General features: G+C 40.4%; 1 protein-coding gene across 3 annotated transcripts; it reads right to left on the bottom strand.

Moving 5' to 3' along the window:
• Window positions 1-11,437: 11,437 nt before the first annotated feature.
• YPEL5 (yippee like 5) lies at window positions 11,438-20,881 on the bottom strand. 3 transcript variants are annotated; one of them, XM_026844798.1, is made up of 6 exons: window positions 20,113-20,881; window positions 19,941-20,005; window positions 19,611-19,764; window positions 16,763-16,781; window positions 14,788-14,960; window positions 11,438-13,151 (listed from the first exon to the last, which is right to left on the bottom strand). In XM_026844798.1, exons 5-6 carry the CDS (start codon window positions 14,926-14,928, stop codon window positions 12,927-12,929), a joined length of 366 nt encoding a protein of 121 aa, XP_026700599.1. In that variant the 5' UTR covers window positions 14,929-14,960; window positions 16,763-16,781; window positions 19,611-19,764; window positions 19,941-20,005; window positions 20,113-20,881; the 3' UTR covers window positions 11,438-12,926. The 3 variants fall into 3 exon arrangements, with proteins under 3 accessions (XP_026700599.1, XP_026700597.1, XP_026700600.1); XM_026844796.1 differs by lacking the exon at window positions 16,763-16,781 and having other exon boundaries at window positions 20,113-20,879; XM_026844799.1 differs by lacking the exons at window positions 16,763-16,781; window positions 19,611-19,764.
• Window positions 20,882-22,737: the final 1,856 nt, after the last annotated feature.

Below are 22,737 nucleotides of genomic sequence, written 5' to 3' on the forward strand. Positions count from 1 at the left end.
CCCCCCGCCCCCCTATTTTGGGACATTTTTTGTGACTCCTTCAATGCAATTCTGGTAGAAAAGTCTACTTTTAGCCCACACCACAGATGTTTCAAAGGCAGTGACTGACTCAAGTTAGTCTTGTGATGGGAACTGTGTTGTAGCTTTATGTTGCCATGGCTCCTTTAGTTGACAAAATAATGCTTTTTACAGACAACTTCTAGGGCTTTTGTAGCCCACTTATTGCACACAGGATAGGGTAACATGAAAAGTGAAATGACCTCCTAGGAAAGGGGTTATAGGAGAAGGCTGATGGGAGAACTGGGCAGAGACCCAAGACCTCTTCATTTCCAGGGCTGTACCAGCTGCTCTCCTTCTAACTACAGTTGATGCAAGTAGAATTTTCAACAACAAAATTTAGCCTGGTGCTGGTAAAGGCTGATTCACTCAGCCTGGGAGGACATGCTGGGTTCAGTGAAGCTTGGCCGAGATGTGTCACCAAGGTCCTCAGCAGAATTTCTGGTTGGGACGATGCTTGTAACTGCTCCCCCTCCACACAGTGCCGTGGTTATGGTCTGCAAAGGGAACCTGGGTTTGTATCAGAACCTACCCACACTTTCTGGGGCAAGGACTTCAGTGCTTATACATCTACAGTGAATGCACTGGCCACCAGCTATTAACTTCCTCTTCTCCCCTCCTCCTTTGGGAAGGAGGAGCAGGGAACTAATCAGGCACCGATGTTTAATACTGCAGTGCAGCCCTCTGCGGAGAGGGAGAAAATGTCTAAATTGGTTCCTGTCAGAAGTGGGCGTTAAATCACGTTCACCCTCTGTGCAGGCTGTGCATCCCAACTTCTCCAGCCAGAAGGTGGCCCCTGATCTTCCCCTATTCTCCCCCATAAAACATATTATTAAAAAAAAAAATAAATACAAGACATCAGGAAAAAAGAAACAGTCAAAACATACCAGCTACTGCTTCCCTCTGCATTTGCATCTCAGCCTCATTATGTCACCTGAACAATAGGAATTCTCTTGGTTTATTTTAAGGCAGCAGCTGCCTTGGAAAACTCTGAATCTGACACCCTCAGTGTGGAACCCTGGGGAAATAAAGTTGCTTTAGATTTCTTATAAATATTTCTTCAACCAACATGAGACTAACAATGTCTGTCCCAAAGCTTGGTGTTGTAATAAACAGTACTGAAGCATAACTTTGTGAAGAACGTGACCCGAGTTTTATTTTGGAAGGAAACAAATATGAACTTGGGATCTGGCCTGAGAACTTGAAGTCGCACAGATGTATTTTACCCCAAAGACTATAATCAGATATTATATATCCTTCAAGTCAGTCACAAACTCATCCCTCTACAATCCCATGGATTTATGGTTCAGCCAGGAATACTGGAATACTTTAATCACAAATTAAAACTTCAGCCTCCTTGGGAAGGAGGTCTGAAGTTATTCTGTGAGGACAAATCAAATAATCTTCGTTAGTAGCTTTGACCAACCAGGAAAATAAAATGAGTATTTCCAGGAAAAAAAGCTTTTAAGGACATATGTGTCTTGAGCCCTGGTACACCTATCAGAGAAAGGTCCTCCCCAGTAAGGGCAGGGTGCTCACCCCTCAGCTAAAAGTTAGGCAGGGAGACCTGCCAGGAAAAAAAGAAAGCAGGCAGGACCACATCTCTAGGCTGAAGTGATTCAGTTAAGTCTCTGGTAATAAATAATTTGCAAGCTGCCAAATTTTGCTTCAGGTTTCACTCCCCACTATTTCTACATCTTGGAACTTCCACAGAGTCCCTTGTGCTGTCAGAAAAGAGCTCTTTGTTAAAATACAGGGTTGAAAATGGATGGCATGTGGTATATACCCAGCCATTGTAATTTTTTCAAATGCAAACATTATTACAATGGGCACATCTCACTGTAAAGCTAATGAAGGGGGAGTGAGATGCAGAGGCCCCCAGGAGGTGAGTTGGCACTGAGCTGGATTCAGACCACCCCATAAGGGTCAGCTCACAGATGATGTTGGAAGCGAGTGCAACAGCATTTTCTTAACAACAGAAATCTTTAAATTAGAGCTGATGTGTGGAATGCTGCTGCTTTGCAGAGAAGCTGGATTTATCCCACATGGGCATGGAAACAAAGCAACACATGTAGTACACATTTGACAGTGGCTGGCATTCCTCTCTGGGATCTGGCCACATCAAATATCAGAGGAGCACAAAATACTCCTTTATAAAAAAGTATCGGAGTATGCAAGGCAATCCAGCATCTATGGACACATACCGCAGTACCCAGCTGTGGCATTCTCTTTTTCTACTGTTTCTTAGGCTGAGGGAGGAAAATAATGGTATCACTATGCAAGGGTCCCTGTCACTACTTGCTTCCGCTCCTGTAAATTAATTTTGTCACATCTATCACACCTCACCAGCTGCAGCCAGCGCAGCTTGGGATTTTATAAAAGGTAAGATGGGGCTGGTAATCAGATACACTCAAAGCATAGAGGTAGCAGCCTAGTCAGATGTACTGCATTTGTTGAGGGAGCAATGGAAATGATCCTACATTAATCTTAAAGACCTTCAGGGCTCAGTTTCAAAACAGAGATAGAATGCCTGTGGAGGACCCTTGTACAAGTCTCTGGCACATTTTACACCAATCTGACCTGCAACCTAGAAAAAAAAGAGTCAGTAAGAGTTCTGAACACCCCCTGATTTAGTAAGAAACCACACAGATATGGCGAAGTAGAAAGAGGATGCAGAGACCTGCCAAGGCTAACAGAATAAAGAATATGATGGGATTGGAGTAGAGTGGAGCCTGGTGAAGGTCAGAGTAGGTGAGAAGAACAGGGAACAAAGGTCCCCAAGAAAGAGGATGGCAGTTTGGCAGGATGTTACAATGAGAAGCGTTCAGCTTGTGATGAGACAAAAGGGAGGAGTGAAGGCAGGGAAGAAATAAAGATGGCAGATCACCAAATTTGTTTATCTAAGAGGATTTAAAAGGAATCACTCTGAAAGGTGACTGAAAAATGATGTAATTTCATTGCTTGCTGTCATTTTAATTCAGTGCCAGTCTAAGCCTTGCCATAAACACAATTGAGTTAATATTTGGGATAACATAACCTTACTGACTGTTACCCTCTCACCAAGCAACACTTCCCTGCCACCACAGGCCAGCAATCCAGCCTTGATGGATAAAGATTTTGACTCAGGGTCAACGCACTCTCAGAGTCACAAGCTGTAAGACCTTAGCACTGTAGTATAGACTCCAGGTGAATCATCTGAAGTCTCTGAGCATCCGCACACACAAATGAGTAGTCATTCTCAGATTTTTTTGTATGAGGCTTTGAAGTCTTTGGGTTAAAACCTTATACAAAAATGCTGGGTAATATCATTCTCAGTTGTCAAATATAAACATGTGCAGCATGTGGCGTACAGCATGGAAAAATGTGATGATTTGCTACTGTCATTCCAAGACTGATCACATCCTTTAGGAAGCTTGATAGTAGGAAAGGACACCACTTCCACCTAATGCTACAATGTAAAGCCTAAACTGTGAGCAGTTAGAGCATACATTTCACCTGAGCTGCCAGTTCTTGGACCTCAAACCAGGATCATATTTTGTACTGCCTACAAAAAGACAAAGAAAAGAAATGGTTTAGTGTTCTTATAACAGGTATTTCAGTATGGTATTCTAACCGATGTAGATGGAGATGGGAAAATTTACAACTAAGAGCAAAGTCAGAAAAAACTCTAAAGAACACCTGCAGAGATATTCTTTAGGGAGAAAGTGTTTAGAAGTACACTTCAGGAGACTAGCAATCTCAGCACGTGTGCACAATGTCAAGTAAAACCGAAACTCACCAGTTACTATGATTACATTTTTAGTCTATATAATTGCTCTCTCTATACGTATATATACATACTCTGTATATATACAGACTATATATATATATACACACACTCAGACCAATCCTGTGGGGAATTAGTAGCTCCAATGAAGTCGGCTGATGACAAAAGAAAAAAAAAACAGTGTAAAGGAGAGAAGAATCAGGTCTAGAGTCTTTTAAAAACTGATTATTTGGCAGCTAGACCGTGTTGGAAAAGGTCACTGAACTAGGCCATTTCTAAGGCAATGCTGTAAACACTTAATTTTACAGCATTAAAATAGGGACAAAAACATGTGCCTCTGCTAGATTTTATACAACTACCCATTTAAGACAAGAAAAAACAGATGTATGTATGCATCCTGAAAAGAGATATCAAAGCACAGTAAATGAAAGGCAAAAATGTAGTTTTCCATTCCTTCGTCCAAACTGATGCACTTGTTGGCAGCTGGGCTCTCCTTTCTTTTCTGGCAAACTGAAGTGTCTGTGCAAAAAACGACTCCTAAATTAAGGCAGCTTGGCATTTTTCCAACACACAGCTCTGTTTTCAGCTGGTTATAATTTTATTTACCAAGCATTAAACAGTTGGGTTAAAGTTTTCCATGCTGGAGGTCTGCTTCAGGATAGGTTATTATGTTCTAAAATAGTTCATCTAGAAATGGTTAGGCATTTCTGAAAACAAGGCTCAGGGGATGTATATAATTTTACTAGTTTAAAATGAAGTGTCCAATTACTTTGGTAAAAAAAAAAAAAAAAAGTTGTGACACAATACTTTGGAGCTGGGCCTTGAAATTTGGTAGGGTTGTCACACCAGTGTATCCCATTTGCCCCTGTTATGAGAGGCAACTGTTGCCTGCATGTTTGCAGAGGGACATGTTAGTGTTCCAGCTCAGTTCCTTGGAGATGAGCAGAGCCTTCTCCATAGCTTCTCTCTTGAGCACCTGTGCTACCAGAGGAGGAACTGAGAACAGTAAGATCACTCCACTTGTGTCTGCGTTCTTCATGCCTCCCTGGCAGCACAGAAGGGACAGGGATAAAAACCTGACTTCAGAGGTAGTGCCAGTGCAAGCAAGCCTTGGCTGCTCTTTGCATCACCCCCAGCAGCCTGCCCACATGGGTGCGTGTGCCATTTGCGTGAATCAGTCCAGCTACAGCCTTTCTGTCTCCCTGCACCAGTTCGGCCATGCCACCAGCATTGCTGTCACAGGGCAGGGGTGAGGAGGAGCCTGCAGCGAAGAGCTGAGCCCGGCACCAGAGAACTGCAGCCTCTGATGACGAGGAGCAAGGTCACCTGCTGCAAACTCAGCAGAGATGCAATGAGCAGGGCAGGAAGGGGAGAGAGAGGAACGAATGGCAGTGTGGGAAGAGGACAAGAAGCAAAAGCACAGACTGCACAAGGAGGAACAAAGCACAACAGGGCTCCAGAGAACAGGGAGAGAAGGGGTAGAAAAGGAGGAGACAGGTAAAGGAGCCAGTGATGAGTATCACCTTCCCCAAGGCACCTGGAGCTGATACCTGAGCATCAACACTGCCAGCAAAACCTCTGGCAGAGCCTCTTTCTCTGCCTTTGCCTTCCCCTCCCTCCCTGTCGCAGACTTCCACCAGCTTCTCCTTCAGCCTGTTGACATAAAAATACCAATGCTGCTGAAATGAGTTTTATGGGGGAAATAGCTTTCGTGTTTATTTTTGGTTTCATACAAACATTGGAATATTTTGTCCTAAATCTGCACTGGACTGAATGTTAAAAGCCGTTGTTTTCCTGTGCCTCAGGTTTGTTTTGACAGGCTGCCAAAGCTTCCAGAAGCCCTGAGCTTACCTGCAGCTTGATAGACCAAATGGAGCAAGGTGAGATAGACAGTAAGGTATCTCCAACTGCTCCTCCCTTTCCCAGAAGGGCAGAGGAATTATGAGGCATTTCTCTCCTTGACAGGGAACACACATGGAGTAGAAACCTTCCCAACTCAGGAGGCTGGAAGCAAGAGAATCACTTAAGCAGTCTAGGTAGGAAATAAATAATAATTTTCATCTTCCCATCTCTTCCTCCAAAGTCATATACAGAGCAGGAAAGCTGCCAACTCCAGGCATCAGGAGGGGAAAAAACCTCCCCAAACAAAACCAAACCCAACAAAACAAAACCCCAACACCCCAACCTAACTAGAACCAGCAAACAAACTAGAAAAAAGTTCCCTATCCCACGCTGAGACCTTACATCAAATTAAAACCTCTAAATCCCAGGTCTGACATCTGCTCAGCCTTCTTTGATGAAAAGCTTACTCCAGCTCCTGGTTAAGTAGTGGTCAGCCTTGGAGTTTATGTAGTAATGGTTACTGCACCAAATGTGGTTCCCAGTTCAAATCCCAGTCATGAAGAAGCCAGCAATCACAAATGCTTAATCTGAGTTTCTTTTACTTTTGCTGCTTAAATGCACTTGGAATTTCATCTCCAAATTACCTTTGGAAACAAAATTATTAAAAAGTCCAGAGTTGGGAATGGTGGGATAGAGGTTGTAACTACAAGTTCAATGCATACCTTATAAAAGGGTGCTGATGGTGCCGTCCTTACTCTTGTGGTCACAAACCACTGTCACCCCCAGGCTGCAAGTATGCAGGGACAGGACAACCATGTGCGGAAAACTGGTATTTTTAAAGTGTTCTACTTTTGTGACCTAAATCTCATCTCTCTAATGTACTTTTAACTACAATAAGAAATCATGTTGAGAAACTTCATCCCAAGAATGGAGGCTTATTGAGTACATCACTAAGATAATCCCTCCTCAGCAGGGAGACACAGAATAAACAAGCCATTGATCCCTTCTGAGCTGAAACAACTAATCCATCATGCTGGTGTAGTGATACCAGGAGTGACCTTCTAATATTACCAAAAGCAAGCTCTTCCCCAAATCCTTAAATTGTGCTAATTTTGCAGGGAAGGTGCAGCAATCATTACAGATTCATGCAGTCATGGGCTTTTTGCATGCATTTCACCACGTACATCTGTGGGTGCTGACTGAGCTAAGGTAGGTTTTACTTTCCCCCTATTCTGTAAAGCAAAAAGGATCCCCTAAGGAAGCTTAAGCAACTTGCTCTACTAAGGCATATCTGCATATGGACTTCCAGACCAAACCTCATAAAAATGGGTAGGACAGGGGAAAAAGATCTGCTGGCCAAATACCACCAGCAGCAGAGCCACATAGGCTGTTTCTGCATCCTGTCCATAGGGTGCATCTGAGTTCTCACCACCTCCTCAGAGCATCCCACCTTCTTGACAGTACATTGGAGCAAATGTCCATCCCTGAAAAGTAATAAACATTGTGTTCTTCCTTCTGTACTCACCAGGTAGTTGTGCTTAGAATAACAGTTGCAAGGACAGGACGTTGTGATACTCAGTTGGTTTATAAGGACAGCCGAAAGTCAGCAGGCAGTTTTTTGGTTAAGCACCCCTCTATGAACTAGCCAGTCTGCTTTGTGTTCCCCTAGTAGGGCAGGGGTCTCCCTATTTCACCAGCTGCATCTATTGCAAATTCTGTCATTAGTCTGCAGACAACTATGGCATGCAGTCTCTTGTAATTCAGTAAACTTACTCTTTCAAACACTTGTAAATGTTTACAACAGGACAAAGCAAAATCCCATTATCTAAGCATCCCTGAATCCTAGAGGGAAACAGCACTGGATCCTGATGTCAGGCAACCACACATCTCTCTCATGGGCAGAGTCAAAACATAAGGTTCTAAACACCCTTCTCTCTCCCATCTACTCATGTCAGACACTTAGGAAAAGCAAATTAATGCCATAGCTTTCTCTTCCTTCTCCTATTTTTACTTCTATAAGAAATGCAAGGTTTTGATAGCGTTAAATGCTTCAGATAATGAGAACAAAAACAGAGGCTACTTTGAAGGACAAATACTTTCCAGCTGCCTTCACCCAAACACAAAGAGGCCAGAAACATAGCTCTGGCTCTGCACTTCATGTTACTGGTGTCCTACAGCGAGGAAATTAAAGAATGTTTCTCAAAAGAAACAGAAGTGCTTACATTCAGTCTCTTCCTCCATTTATCAGAGGACCTTAGATCCTCTGCAACACGAAGTGATTTCCACTTTCCCTGAACCCACACAAGTCATAAAGGTGAAAGCTTACCTCTAGAATTTCTCCCACCTCTGCTGCCTCTGAGTGAATTTGTCTGGTGTAGTAAGACTTGAATCCCTCCCCTCACTCACACACACACAAATGTTTTCCTTCCTCATTTATCTGGGTTTCTTTTCTATAGCCAGCCTTGTATTGCAGAGAGATTCTGGCCATTTTTCAGACAAGTGCCAGCGTTTATTTTTGTAGTAACAAGTCAAAAAGGAACACAGCTGCCCCTTCGAACTGAGCAGCAGACAGAGCAGCCTGTACCAAACTGTAAGTATTTCACGTTCTTGAGTGAGAAATGGCATATTTGAGAGGCACAGACTGCTGTCACACAGTCACCACCCTTTTAAAAGGAGGAGTGGCAGTGCAAACTTAAGCAGATCACACCTACGATAACATCAGATGGAAAGAGACGTAGCATTGCAACGGAATGGAAGTGTCCTGCGAACAGGGTGAATGAGGTCTTCCTTCATATCATCTCTACCCAGAGCAGGATGTTCAGTCAAGTATAATTCCCAAATAACCTCTGCCTAGACTTGAGGATGAGAGAGATGATAATGTCTCCAATACCCTGCCAGAAGGGTCCTTACCTAGTGAAAGGCTGGTATTAAGACTGCCAGCACTTTTACTAGCATCACAGAAATCTATTCAAATAAGAAAAACCTTATTAGTAAACAAAAAGACTGGAAAGCAAACATGAGATTTCTTCCCTTATAATTTCCTAGACATACTAGAAATCCTTACAACAGAGAGAGGTGGTGAGGGAAGTAACTGTGAGAGCAAGAAAAGCTTCGCACTGTCAAAATTAGGCTCAGGAGCAGCTCTTGAGTGTCTTTGCCACATAGCAGTTGATGAGACAGACAGGAGCACATTTTCTTTGGCCATAATATTCCAGATTCCCTTAAAGAAGAAAAAGGCTTACAGAGGGACACTGTCAATCAGGTCATACTCCTCCTCACCACTCAAAGTGATCTTTTTAAGTTATTGGGCACTTTTAACTCCAGCTTTTGTAGAAAGGGGTCTCAGAATTGCTTAGCTCTTTAAAGTCCTGGAAAAACAGGGCTCAGATTGGAGAGTGATCCTAATCAGTGCCTCAGCTGAACAGTCTGAAGCATTTCATCCTGTCTGGCATCAGGGAGCAGTCTGCACAGCCCTCAAGAGACACAGGAAACCAAGCTTCACTGGAGGTTTTTTTGGTTGTTTTTCTTTTTTTTTTTTAAATCATTTTGCTAAAGAAGTGAAGACAGGCCCAAGAAGGAACCACAACACATTATTTCTGGCATTATTATTTATGGTACTGCAACATCACAGCTTAGGTTTCTCTTCTAAGATAGAGTTGATTATTCAGGCAGTGGTTTCCCATGTCAATGCTTTAGCCTGCTCAGTCACCTCTTCCTTCTACCTGGCAATTGTGTCCTGAACAGCAGATTCACTGGTTCCTTACCTGTTAATCCACTGATGATCTGCTGACTTTAATTCCTACAGCTCTGGCAGAAATCTGGAGACAAGTTTGCCCTGTTAAGAACAAGCCTGTGTCAGCTGCCCATAGCCATCCCGAGCCTAGTGCAATGCTACCTTTTCTAACAGAGCCATGAGATACATGTGCCATTTAAAAATTTCTTTTGAATATCCATACAGAGCACAACTATAACACTTTTCAATCCACAAACACACCATCCAATCTTTTCCTCTTCCCAAAGCTGTGTTTTGTTGAAATGGTAGTCAGCAGCTTTAATGAAGTCCTTCAGTTTTGGGTACACCTACACTGCAACTACATGATGAGATCATAGCACAGGTAATGCAAACTCTAACACAGCCAACACTAGGCAAAAGGCATAGCACCACTGTGAGCCCAAGCTGCCGCCTAAAAGCACAAATTCTAAGGTCTCCATAAATGCACAGTGAGCGTGTTGTGCACTGTAATTTCCTTGCTACCTTCTTCACCCAAGACAGCATAGGCACACCGTCACATGCCAGGCACAAGTTCCCTATAGTGGCACATTTTGCTGTGCCAGCCATGCCTTGTTTGGGAATCCAAGGCTACTGCACTACTACAAAATAAAAAAAAAACATTTAATACCAAACAGCAATGTCTGTTGCTAGCCGTAGTGTAACCAATCTTCTTGTTCCCTACAGATAAGTTATCTGAATTCACACACAAAGCGTCTCAAGGAGGAGCAGTCAAAGTTTAGGAGGCTGCACTCTCCCACAGAGCCATCAAGGCGATATGGAAGGGAACAGCACGTAGACTGGAAGAGCAACCCAAAATCTACTTTTTTAAAGGTGCAGTGGACTTCCTTAATTAAGTCTCATGAATTCACCTCAATAGCGTTTTTCAAATCATAGGCTTTGAGGAAAGCAATCTTTAACATCTCTCTGTCTAACATTCTACCAAAATAAAGAGGTCTTAATATTGGTTAGAATAAGCCCCTCAGGCTCCATTACACCATTACACTGAGGTTCCTCTCAGCTACAGCTTATGAAGTTGACCAGCTGGTAGCAGAAGGCTTCTCCCTAACATTTGTATGCAAAGATAAAAGGTTACAGAATTCCAGATATACAAATTCCCAATTCCTCAATTCCTAAGTCATTTCAGAAACTAAAACTTCACATTTCTTGTAGAAGCTGGAGTTTTGCTTAGGTAGCTATCTTTTCAAAGACAGCGAAAGATGTTTGGGCACACAGAATTCCATTAAATGAGCAATTTCCTGTTTTTATTTTCTCTTTAACAGGAGCAAATAGAAGGCTTTCAAGTGTACAAGTGGTATGCATGAAGCTTTACTTAGCACCTTCTGAAAATCAACAGTACACTCTTTTGCCACCTATTCAGAGAGATGCTCATCAACAGCTTGTCACTGTGCTCTAGAAACACAATGATTTACTCAGTGTAGGGAAGGAGGGAATGGAAGACGAGTTATGTCATTCAGTTGACAGACTCTTTGAAAATTACTCAAAAAGAACAACAAATATCAGTTCAGGACAAAACATACTTTATTGTACTGTAATGTCAGAAGTACAAGAAAAGTACTGCAGAGAACCATGCTAATGGGGCTTTCAGGGTCTGTGAAGGACAGAAGTACAAGATAATGGGGTACTACTGTACTCAGTGCAAAAACTGATTCATTTGAGGCACAAGTACACTATTGTTTAAGCAGCTTGATTCAAGCACAGCTCTGGTATGTGATCTACTCTTTTCCTTCTACGTGACAATTCTATAATAAAGCTACTTTTACATGAAACAGGCAGTACATTCAAGTCAGGGGTGTCCAAATTGCCACTTGGCAACAAAAAATTAAGAAAAAATACTCTGCATAGTCACCCTCCACATCTTAGTTTCAGACATGGAGCTGTGGCTAGTGAAGAAAAGTTATTCTGAAAGGTCAGAGTCCAGATCTGTTTGGCTGGGTGGAGTTCCGTCCCTCTGTCCGTCGTCCCCCGTCCCCGTCTCCCCCCCCCGTCCGTCCGTCCCCCTTGTACTGCTGTGGATAACTTATTACATTGATCACAATTTATCCAGTAATAACAAAAAATAGACTTGTATCTTTGATAAGGAATCATACATATCTAACAATCAAATAAACTTCAGCCCTTGAGATCTGAACTTATGGCTTAAGACACAATGAAAGTGTTTGGGCACCCTTGAGTTAAGTTAATGAAAAGCATTTTTCATAAAAAGGCAAGCAAGTTCACCGTTTTAAACAGAGCTGACCTCTACAAGAAGAAAGCAAGAATCCAAGTCACTAGTTACTACTAGGCTGACATGTACTGCTGCCCAGAAAGATAAAAATGTAACATCACAATGAAAAGGTTCAACGAAGATGAAAGATAAAGGTTTCAACACCAGAAGCAGCATTTGAAAACAAGCTGTTTAAGTTAATCTTTTCAAGAGATACAGATTGCGTAACTCTAGGCATGAACAAACATGCTGGCAATCTTCTCCTTTTACACAGCAGCTGTGTTTAACATAGGAAGGTCTGGGTTTAAAGAAAACTACTGGAAGAATTAAGATTTGCAATTCCCTGTCTAGTTAATGAGATTAGTAGAGAATCAAAAAAAAAAATTACTACCGAAACAGTAGTTTCTCCGTGGTTCCCTATCATTACAAACACAGCTTGATTTGTAAGCAACGCAAGACTAAACAGACAACTATTATTTAATATTCTTACTATGCTTATAAGTTACATCAGTTAAAGTTAAAAAAAGCCAAGCAGTTTTGCCCTATTTCAAGAATAGTTTCCAATCAACACCAGTTTACATGGTGAATGGGACTTCACAAACAAACAAGGAATGGTGACATCTTTGGGTCAAGAATGACAAGAAATAATGGGCTCTGTGCTACCAATCAACCTCAACAAGAATATGGCACAAGGGCCAGCCCAAGCTGTACCAACACTGAACCTTTAGCACTCGGCACAAATTCGGATCGCTTTTCTTTAGCTAGCAAATCAGGTGAAAAGACTGGGTAAAAAAAAAAAAAACAACAATCCAACCCTAACTAAAATCTTAAGCCAAAAATTGGAATATAGTTTTTAAAAAACATCTGTAGTTTTAAAATAACTTTATGCTGACATCAGTTTGTGCAAACTAAAAGAACTCATTGAATTTCTCTCTAACAAAAGACAAATCCCCCAAATATTTTCCTTTCAGCCCACTGTATCTGTAGATACAATCTCAAATCTAACAGATGTAAATGCAAGAGAGAAAAAGTTACAGCATCTGCACAACATTCTTTCTACAAACAGCTGCTGGAGGGAAAGTAAAATATAAAAGGAATAAAGAAATGAAGGTTCCATCTGAAATACTCTCACAATCTTTCCCACTCTGTAGTCCATGAATCCGACTCTGATGCTAAGGTGACAGTGTATGTAAGCAGATTTTTTTGTTGATTTTATTATTTTTGAGTTTCAACTGAAGAGAACCTGAGGAGAGACTCAAGTCTCTTCAGGAATTGTCGGATGGAACATGCTCCTCAAATCCTTCACTCTCTCGAACCAACGCTCTTTCCAGGATAACACGGCCTTCCTTGTAGCGCTGGCTGTCTTCAGTGGCAAATTCATAGATCCAACCCAGTTTGCTGTTGCAGTTCTTGCAGCTCACGTCTCGAACCATGTGGCGGCCAGTGAGCATGACCCGATCCTGAACTTCACTGTATTGCAGATTTACCACCTGATACAAAGATACAGGGGACAGGCAATAGAAAGGATTAGTCTGCCTAGAGCAAAGCTGGTAACAACGTGCACGACTATCAACATTTTAAAAGTAAAGAGCTTGTGGCACCACACATGAACTGAAAACCGCAGTGGAGTAAGTCAAGAGCCCTTGAAAAGCTCCTGATTGAGAAGGAAACACTTTTAAAGATGTGCTTCATGGGGATGTGTAACAGAGACACGAAATGCTATCACAAGACGTACAAAAGTGCAGAATTCAACTCTGGGTGAGAAATTCCTAGTGAACAGCTTGTAAACTAACTGATATTAATCCACTTGCAATATACATAACCTATTTCTAGCAACTGATGTGATCACTTATTCCCAAGAAATCAGAACCAAAATATTAAAAGAGGTACTTCTTTGAAAATCTTGGTGTGCTTTTGAAACAATCATCTAAGAAAAAGGATAATCAGTGGCTGAGAATGCAGCCACTAAACAGTCACCCTTTTTTTGGTGTGCTATCTCAGCAGTTTAAAATATACTTTTAACTTGTTTAGGCAGCCACACCACAGAATCAGGATGTGTAGTTCATTGAGAAGCTGATGTCAAAACTATATCCAAACTGCTAACATGCAGTAGGATTCTAGATGGGGCTGCACTGCTTTCTCAATTTCCCACCTGACTGTGCTTACTCTGCTTCACCTGTAAGGCTTCTGACTGCAGAAATGTGAAAATCAAACTTCTGTGATTAAACCCCACTACCTAACACAAGAAAAAACTGAACCCCCGCATCCAGCTTATTGAATGGGAAAGAAATTGGATGCACAGCTCTTTTATAGCTATGCAGCCTAACACTTACATATAAATACCACCGACAGGATTCAGCCTTCCAGAAATCCCTGGGCAAAGCACTGTTAAGTGAAGACATTACTGACGCCTCTATCAACTCTGCCAATGGCCAAATGGCTTTCAAGAAAAAACCCAAACCAAAGCACACCAATGACTACATGGCTAGGAATTCTGTGAGAAAGCAAAGGAAGATTGCTGTTTTTTCAGTGAATCTCATGGACGAGTCTATATGGAAGGCTTTATAAATAATGCTACAATTCACTCAGCTATGACTTTTGTATTTCAATCTGTTGAGTTAAATCAAATTTGATCAATAAAAAATAAACCAGAGCATTGCCTGTAATTGTGTTTATCTGAGGTTGCCAAGCTACTGTTAGCTTAAATGTGTTTAAGAAATTAAACAGAATATTATCTAGACTTTTTTTTAACTCAGCAGAAGTGCAAATGCCTTTGAAACCCTTTGACAGACAAAAGGCACTGTCAGGGTGAATGTGAGGTTCATATTACAAAGTCTCCAAAGTTAAAACTCCATGCATTGTGGCACGATGCCTCTCTATACACAATCCTCTTTATAGTCTCTTAGTATTGCAGATAAACTAATTTAGGTAGCTTGCCATCAACAGTAAATGCCTAATTTGACTTCAAATAATAGAATATTATTTATTCTATTAAATAGAATAAAAATTTAAAAAGTAATTACACACTTTAACTAGCAAATTTTTTTAGTTCTGATGACAAGGTCCATATCCTACAAACTCATTTTTCAAAAGCAAATAGTAGTTCCCCCTCAGCTTCTTACCAACCTTGTTAAAAAGAAAGGCTCTTCCTGTGGCCCCTGTAAAACGAGTGGAGATGAGCTCAGAACGATTGGTCAGAATCGTGTCGCAGTTTGCACAGGAGAACAGGCGAGTGCCACCAATATGATCCAGAAAAATTCTTCCCATTTTTAGAACTTATGTAAATTTATACTCAAGACCTGAAAACAAAAAGAAAAAGCATTGCAGCAAAGCAAAATAAAACCCCCAAATGCCCCATATATGTAGTGGGATATTCTGCAAATCAATTCAACTAATGACTGCAGAGGTTCTTTCATAGATGGAATTACTGGACTTTATAGAATGCATTCATCCTTTCTTATCACAAGTTCTTCCCAGAAGTGATCATCTTATCAATAAGATGACACACCTAGATACACATTAAATGCACAAAACTTGAACTGAAACCTTAAAATATAGTTCAGATATTTGCAGACTACTACTGTACCCTACAGTTTTTAAATACAAAAGCTTCCACTTCTTTCCTATTTTCTTTTCCTCTTTAACACAATACCGAAATTCCATTCCAGTATATTCCAAATGACTCAGTCAGCACTGGGAAATGAAGCACTGAGAAGTACATTGAATCACCAAGACAATTATGGTTTAATTTTCCCAAGTCACCCCCCCCCCTTTTTTTTTAAAATATGTATTGGTTTTGTCACTTCCCCTCAGTTTTGTACAATTTATGACATGCAGCCACACAACACCACCATCCAGGATGCTTCAGTCTTCTAGGATAGCAGACTGGGCTACTGTATTTGACTTGACACTGGTTTCATATACATAACAGAGGGAAGGTTTGGATCTGTTTCACATAATAAACAATCCACCCAGTCTTTACAACAGACAGTTTTATATATCAACCTTTAAAGCTGTCTAACCTAAATACAAAATACTGTGTCATTTACCCAAGCTGTTTCCAAAGTATCACTAAAATACCTGAGCAACTCCACTGAACAGAAAAAGATTGTTTAGAAAGTTTATAGCAGCTTATCTGCAGTACCCGATAAATAAATCTCTTCACTGCTTGGGAAAATTAAAGTATCTCACCAACTTCAAACCAACTAATATAAATTACTCAAAGTTAACTATGGCACAGAGTAGGCACAGAACATACCAGACAGCTAAAAACTTAAATCACGAAGGATGAGATAACACGACAAAGGAATTAAATGATGACATTATTTCCATTTAAACTGCAGAAGTTTTATGACTAAACATCTATAGTTAAACAAGTTAAATATACCTCCATTTATGTTTCAGACATGGAATCAGAAAAGAGTATTGGCTCTGCTTTTGTCATGCACAGCAATGCAAAGTAAATCTGACACACTGCAATATTAAAAGTTGTGTGGGTTTTGCTTTTTGGAGCAGGAGACTGTACTGTTCAGAGAAATTAATTAAATTTTGCACTCATCAAGTTGAATATTCTATGTCAAATGCCTTTAAGAGCTCAAATACCTACATTAAACCCATTTAAAGTTCTATGTGATCACTTTCTTAAAGCTTACTCTGACATGCACAAAGCAAATGGACTAAAACATGCACCTACACACACAAAATTTAAAATGCTATCTTTATGTGCAAAAATCATAAGTCACTGACATAATGATTTTTTTTCAGTTGCTTTATTTCACCATTTTGTTTTCTTACAATGTGCAGCAATAAAAGAGATTCCTAGTATTGAACAGTGATTTTACCACAAGTTCCTTACATTCAGGTTTTTCAAATCACTATTAGTCTTCTGTATCCCATCTGAAGGGTACATGAAAATTCAAGGCAATGGAACGATTCTTTCCTTTAAAGGTGACATAATACCCGTTCCTCCTCTTGAAAGGATATACAAAACAGGTCTTGAGTTTGGCAAAAATATTTCAAAGACTTAGTTTAGGAGTGTGACTCCTTGTGACTGAACTCAAATACATGAAGCATTTTCATTTGATTTCTCTAAGCATTATACATTTCTAATATGCCTTTATCTTTCCTAGCAAGCGAAGGCAAAAGAAAAAAATAAAATGTGAATAGTGACAGCATGAAAAAAAATCAACAGACAATAAGCGTGAATAAACAAGTATCAGTCAAAGTCTCCAACCAGAAGAAACCACAAATACAAGCAATAAAAGCAATTGTGACTGACGCCCATAAGGCTCTTGGCCTATCTCCATGTGCCATCCTTACTAATTTTGGATAATGTTATTTTTGTGTTGATTGTATTGTGGATTAAAAACAATTAACCGATCATAAGTTATTGTAAATGTGGAACGAACATCCAAAGGGGTATTTCTTTCAGAGTAAACACAATGCTCACCCTGTCAGTATTTTTAGGAGCTAACGTAAAACAAAGCCCCAAACATCCCTCTCTCTTACTAAAACCAACACAAAACACTAAGCTTGGTGACAAGAACAGCTCCATTACACAGACTAACCTTGCAAAACATGCCATTTTGAAAAATATGCATCTGAACATTTAAAATACATCACCTATCTAAAAACATAATTCATGTTACTGCACCCAGAAAAGCAGTAACTCAAGTCACTAAAAACAAAATTTAAGTACTTCAGAAGAGAGCGCAACTGTAATTCTTACAAGTAAGCTCGAAGTCAAATCAGCAGACTAATGTATTACTTCTGGAGAATTATGCACGAAGTGTTGAATCCTGAAGATACTGAACACTAAAATAAATGCATAAATATCTATGTTCAAACACTTAAGGCTGAAAAGTCTGCCTAGTAATATAAGGCCTAAAATCTTCAATTATTTGTATCACCGCAAAAAGCTGAAAAGTGACCTCATCAAGTATCTAAATGAGAAAGAAACTGCCAATAAGACTTGGGTCCCAACAAAAGGACAAAGTGAGATTCATTTGATGGTAGCACAAGGCTGTAAGAATTCAGACTAAAGTTACAGCAGAATCTAATAAGCCAACTGGTACCAGAACCATTTTCTTCAGAATACAATGCATAAGAAAACATGTATTCTTGAAATAAATACACACTTAAAAATTTAGAAAATTAGCTTCTACAATATGCATTATAACAGTCAAAACAGTCCAATTTTTTTTTTCTTTTTAAGAAACTGCCAAAATAATGTAATCCTACTAGAATTTCTAATGTTTAAAATAACTTCTCCACCTAAGGACCCCCAGTAGATTTCAGTCAAAATAGATAGCAGCCTACAACTATCACTAGCTCTTGGTTTTGATTGCTGCAGGATTTCAATGCATTCATAAGGGTCCAGCTGAAGTGTTATAAAAACGACTCACCTTACGTTAGTCTTTATATTACTGCTCACAGTAGTAAAAAGTAGGAAAAAAGTTACAAAAGTCTGCTAGTAAGGCAGCCTGCAAATGCCACAATTGATTATGAATTTTTAAAATAAGCTAACAAGGAATATCTGCTTTTTCTCTCATATAAGGTAGAGAAATTAATCTGAACTTGGAATCATTTCACACTCTTCCCTCCCCTCCCTCCTCCCAAGCTAAAAAACATAGTATTCACTTGTAAGACCAATTCAGAAGATACTTGCTGTGGTTAAAGACTGTTCTCTCCTTACATAAGGATCCTGAATCCTGCAGGGTATACTCATGGTACACTGGGAAAAACAGAAGCACAACAGAACAAGGGAAAACAATTTTCCATTGCTCTCAGGCTCATATCCCTTACATACAGAAGTGGTGTGTACAGAGTCACCCAAGATAACTGTAATTTTTTTTTCGTATAGTTTTCACTTCCCATGTAAAAGGTGTGGGCGTCTATTTATGTTCACACATACATAAATGATCTGAAAAAAGCCACTTATAGGCAGCTTTTATAGGCAGTGGGAAGGCTCTCTTAAATGAAGAGAAGCCAAAGAATTGTGAAACATTAAAGCACTTCTAAAGCTTAAGATCCTCCAGTTAGGGGGAGGAAAATACAAGAAGCGTACTTACCCATTCATCCACTCTCTACACTTAAAAAATTGAAAATAACTTCCATGGGTTCAGAGAGCCAGTCAAGTTCCCTATTGCTATTCACAACCCCAGAAAGTGACGCTACCGTAACACACCAATCCCGCCATGCTACTAGTAGAATTTTCAGAAGGAGTGGACAGGAATATTGGTTATTCACAAAACCAGTGATTACATCTTTAAAGTCAGCTAAGCATTGTTTTTGGATATATGTCAGTGGTCCCACCCTCAGGCAAATTACCAAAAGTTGTAGTATTAAATTAATGGCTCCAATGTAAAAAGGGCATACTTACTTACACTAATGGGATACAATCTACCACTTGCCAAATCTACACAGCTCAAAGAGACAGGTACTTCTATGAACTGAGAGGTGATGCCACTGTCATTAGCTGGCACCCTGACCACTGCTACCAACCTGCATTCTTGAGAGGACCTTTTGCAGAGCAATCAGCTCGTATTACCTAGCTAGTAAGGTCTGCTGAGAGTGCATTACTTTGACAGTACAAACCTTGATACAACTTCTTAGTCATACTGTGAAACATTTCCTGCCTGCATGCTTCTGCCATGGACAGACGGGAAACACAAGCACTGTGGCTGTGTGCTATAATACATATTCCTAGAGCAGTATGCTCCCAAACTTCCACCTGTTTTTCAGCATTGATTTTTGGCAACACTAAGCAACAGCTGTCAAAGAGCTGACATTCAACAGTTTAAATCTGACCACTATCTGGACACAGAACTGAAACCACCTGAAGCACTACTTGGTTGGTATTTGTACTACCTCATCTGCCTACCTTCACAAGCAATAAAGAACAAAAAAAGTAACACAAAGAATTATTTATTAACATTTTTAAAACTAACAGTCAGTGTTTTCTTGTCCCAGAGTGCATCTTTTGAAGACACAGGACGGTCAATGTTTGGGAGAGAGCCAGCAGGCACTTTCTGTATACACACTGGACTGTGGATATTTCAGGAGCCTCAGTGTTGCTTCAGCACCATCTACTGCATCTCAGATCTACAATAGAAAACAGCTGCTAGTTAAAGGATAAAAACCTATGACAGCCTTTCTTTCACCATTTCATCAACTAAACCCACTTTCCTTTGTATGGTGAGCCAACAAGCACTTTCCCCTTCAAAAAAAGGGCCATGCATTCCCCCCGACACCTTAGAACATTCTCAAGATGCACTTACTGTAGAACCAGGCTTAATCTTCATCTTCACATCTCAGGAACCGGGCTTAAGCTGCTGCTTCTCATCTCAGAGATAGACAAAAGAGGAAGAAGAATACTTAGTACAGCTACACAAGACCACACATTAAAGAATCACTGGGTAAGCAAAAAAACCCCAAACACTTGCTCCTTACCTTCCCAGGTTTCTGCTGCTCACAAGGAGGGGTGCATCTGAAAATACACATGCAGTCAGTCTCTTAGGAGGTTTGAGATTCAACCGTCAGCCACCGACTTCTGCAACTCCTGAAGTAAGCAGGGCCCAGCCTCTGGCCTCTGCCTACATGCAGAATTTGTCATCAAAAAGCACCACACGTAGCCACATGTGAAGTTGGAAAGTGAACTGGAACAGTATGCTATGCCCATTAGAACCATCCAGCTAGTGTAGCAAACTGCACAAGGAAGTTAATACAGTCAAATGACCGAAGAGGCTTTGGCAAAGTGATGAAAGCTGTGCTCAGATGCAGTGCACGGTACCTACCTAGAACAGGCTGCCTTGCAGGATGAAACTGCATTTGTGCAAGTTACAGTAGTGTAATTTTCTATTGCAAAGTGGCTTTTCTTCTAGGTAAGGCAAAAGCTTCACACTGGGGTACTGGCATTCAAATATGTTAACATAACGTTGTATTGGTGTATGCAAACATTGATATAGGGTAGTTTTGTTTCATGTTTGCAGAGCCATACAGATGGGTGCTTGTTTCTAACACAGCCCCCATATCTCAGCATCTCCCACACAGTAACTTACACCCTCACAATATTCTTGCTAGATAACATATAAAAAAAAAATATTAGTTTACAAAATAGTATCAGACTCAGATTAATTTTCTTTTCTGCTACTACACAAAAAGTCCAAAAGCAGCAACTGTTCCTGTCTCCTTGTTTCTTTTTCCCTTCCTTTTTCCTTTTCCCGCCACCCCTTTTCCCTTCGCTATGGATCACCTTTTCCTCTCTTAATTCCTCAATTGGTTTTAAGAAAGCTGGATCTCCTGGTTTTGCAATAGATTTATTCTTATACTAATTCAGCAGGTACCCCAACTTTTACCTATTAATCCATTCTGCAACTTTCAGAAAGCTGAACTAATTCAGATTGTCTGCTTTCATTAATTTTACTGCTGAAGTGATACAGATCTTCACCCAAAGACACCACTGGTTTCAGGAGACATTAAAAAAAATAATCTAATAAACAAATGTAAAGAAATGTTGAAAATGATCATCCAAACTTCCATACAAACTACATCCATCTGGCAGAAAGGGTGCTAATAGGCTTAGTGCATCTCACCAATGCATTTTTTATATTAACTAGGAAACTCCCAAATGTAGGTAAAGGCTCCAGAATTAAAGACAGCCTTGATACCAAACATCCACAGTGTACAGGCATTTCCTCTACAGATTTAGCAAGGTATTTTTAAGTTAAATCTTGCTTAAGGGAATTATGTATTTCAGCAAGAGCTGAGCAACTCAAGATTTCAACACAGGTCAAATGATAGTAAACAAACATCAAGCAATGACCTAACTTGGACAACAGTACTTCAAGCTTGTGATGATTACCAGCAGAGGGAATGCTATATATATAAATATATATATATATATATTATATATATAGTGTGCATAATTCTCAGTCTGTCAGATGACAAGTAATAAATCTCATCTGTTCTTGTCATGTTCTCTATCAGGCTTTGAGGTGCAATTTCTTCTGTCCTCACACACTTGGCAGCCACATCTGAAACTCATTATTATGAAAATCTATCTATAAACAATTAGAACAATAAGCATTCTGTAAGTACTTCCACAATTACGGAAGTGAAAGTAGCAGATGACAGAAGCCTCCAAATAATATTTCTAAAGACTAACGTTAGAAAAAGAGAGTAACACTTAAAAATGGACAGTTTCATCTGTCACAAACATCACTTGAATTCAGCTACCCAGAATGAGTCTATATATAAAGGATTATATATAGCTGTTATATATAGGGAGCGCTATATATATATAGCTATGTATCTGAACCAACCACATGAGGGAATCTTTACAACCATGGAGCAAGCTCCCTCACTTTCTGCCATCAGCCACAAACATTAGTTATGCTAATGCTTAATCTACTGCCATTAGCTGTTGACATCAAGAGTTGCTCTACAACACCTGCCACTCTGAGAAGAGCCATGCCCTGTGTTTCTCAAGATTGTTATTCCCAACACCGTGTTTAGAAAACAAAGAAAAATAATTTATTAAATTCTATCACTATGTTGGTCCAAAAGGCAGTTTTTATTCTTAAATAAGCACGCTGGATTAACCTAATTTGTATCTGCTTGCACAGTACAGCTGAGGTCTGTACACAGAGGCACAAATGAACAGACAGATGACAGTCTTTGCATTCCTTTTTGCTTTGACTAGAGCCTTTTAGAGCGAAAAAGTGCTTGCCAAATATTTCAGTTCCCTGGGAATCCATACTTTCACAGGCAAAATCCAACCTCAGAGCTGTCAGGCGAAGCTGGCTCACTGCTGGAACAGCCGCAAGCACCTTCCATAAACAAATAACAACTACCCCTCGATTTCTGACAGCTGGCTTCCCGCAAGAGTCACCTATCAGGCAGGGACACGGGGTTTACTCAGGGCTGCTTCAACGATGAGTAAGTCTCCAAGAAGAGGGGAACAAGCAGCACCTTCTAGTCGGAAAGGGAGAAAAGGGATGCGTCAAGCGGCACTGCTGCCCACCGGGAGGCACCGCTGCGGCCCGGCCCGCCCGCGCTACCGACAGACCGGGCTAC

Source organism: Athene cunicularia (assembly GCF_003259725.1).
Source record: "Athene cunicularia isolate RWA chromosome 3 unlocalized genomic scaffold, athCun1 chr3_part1, whole genome shotgun sequence".
NCBI lineage: Eukaryota > Metazoa > Chordata > Aves > Strigiformes > Strigidae > Athene > Athene cunicularia.

What these genes read in the sequence shown, in the direction of transcription:
- YPEL5 (XM_026844799.1), bottom strand. Translation starts at nt 14,928, where the DNA reads ATGGGAAGAATTTTTCTGGATCATATTGGTGGCACTCGCCTGTTCTCC. An exon ending in GAGCCTTTCTTTTTAACAAG is followed by an intron (nt 13,152 to 14,787) that starts GTTGGTAAGAAG and finishes TCTTTGTATCAG; the next exon opens with GTGGTAAATCTGCAATACAG.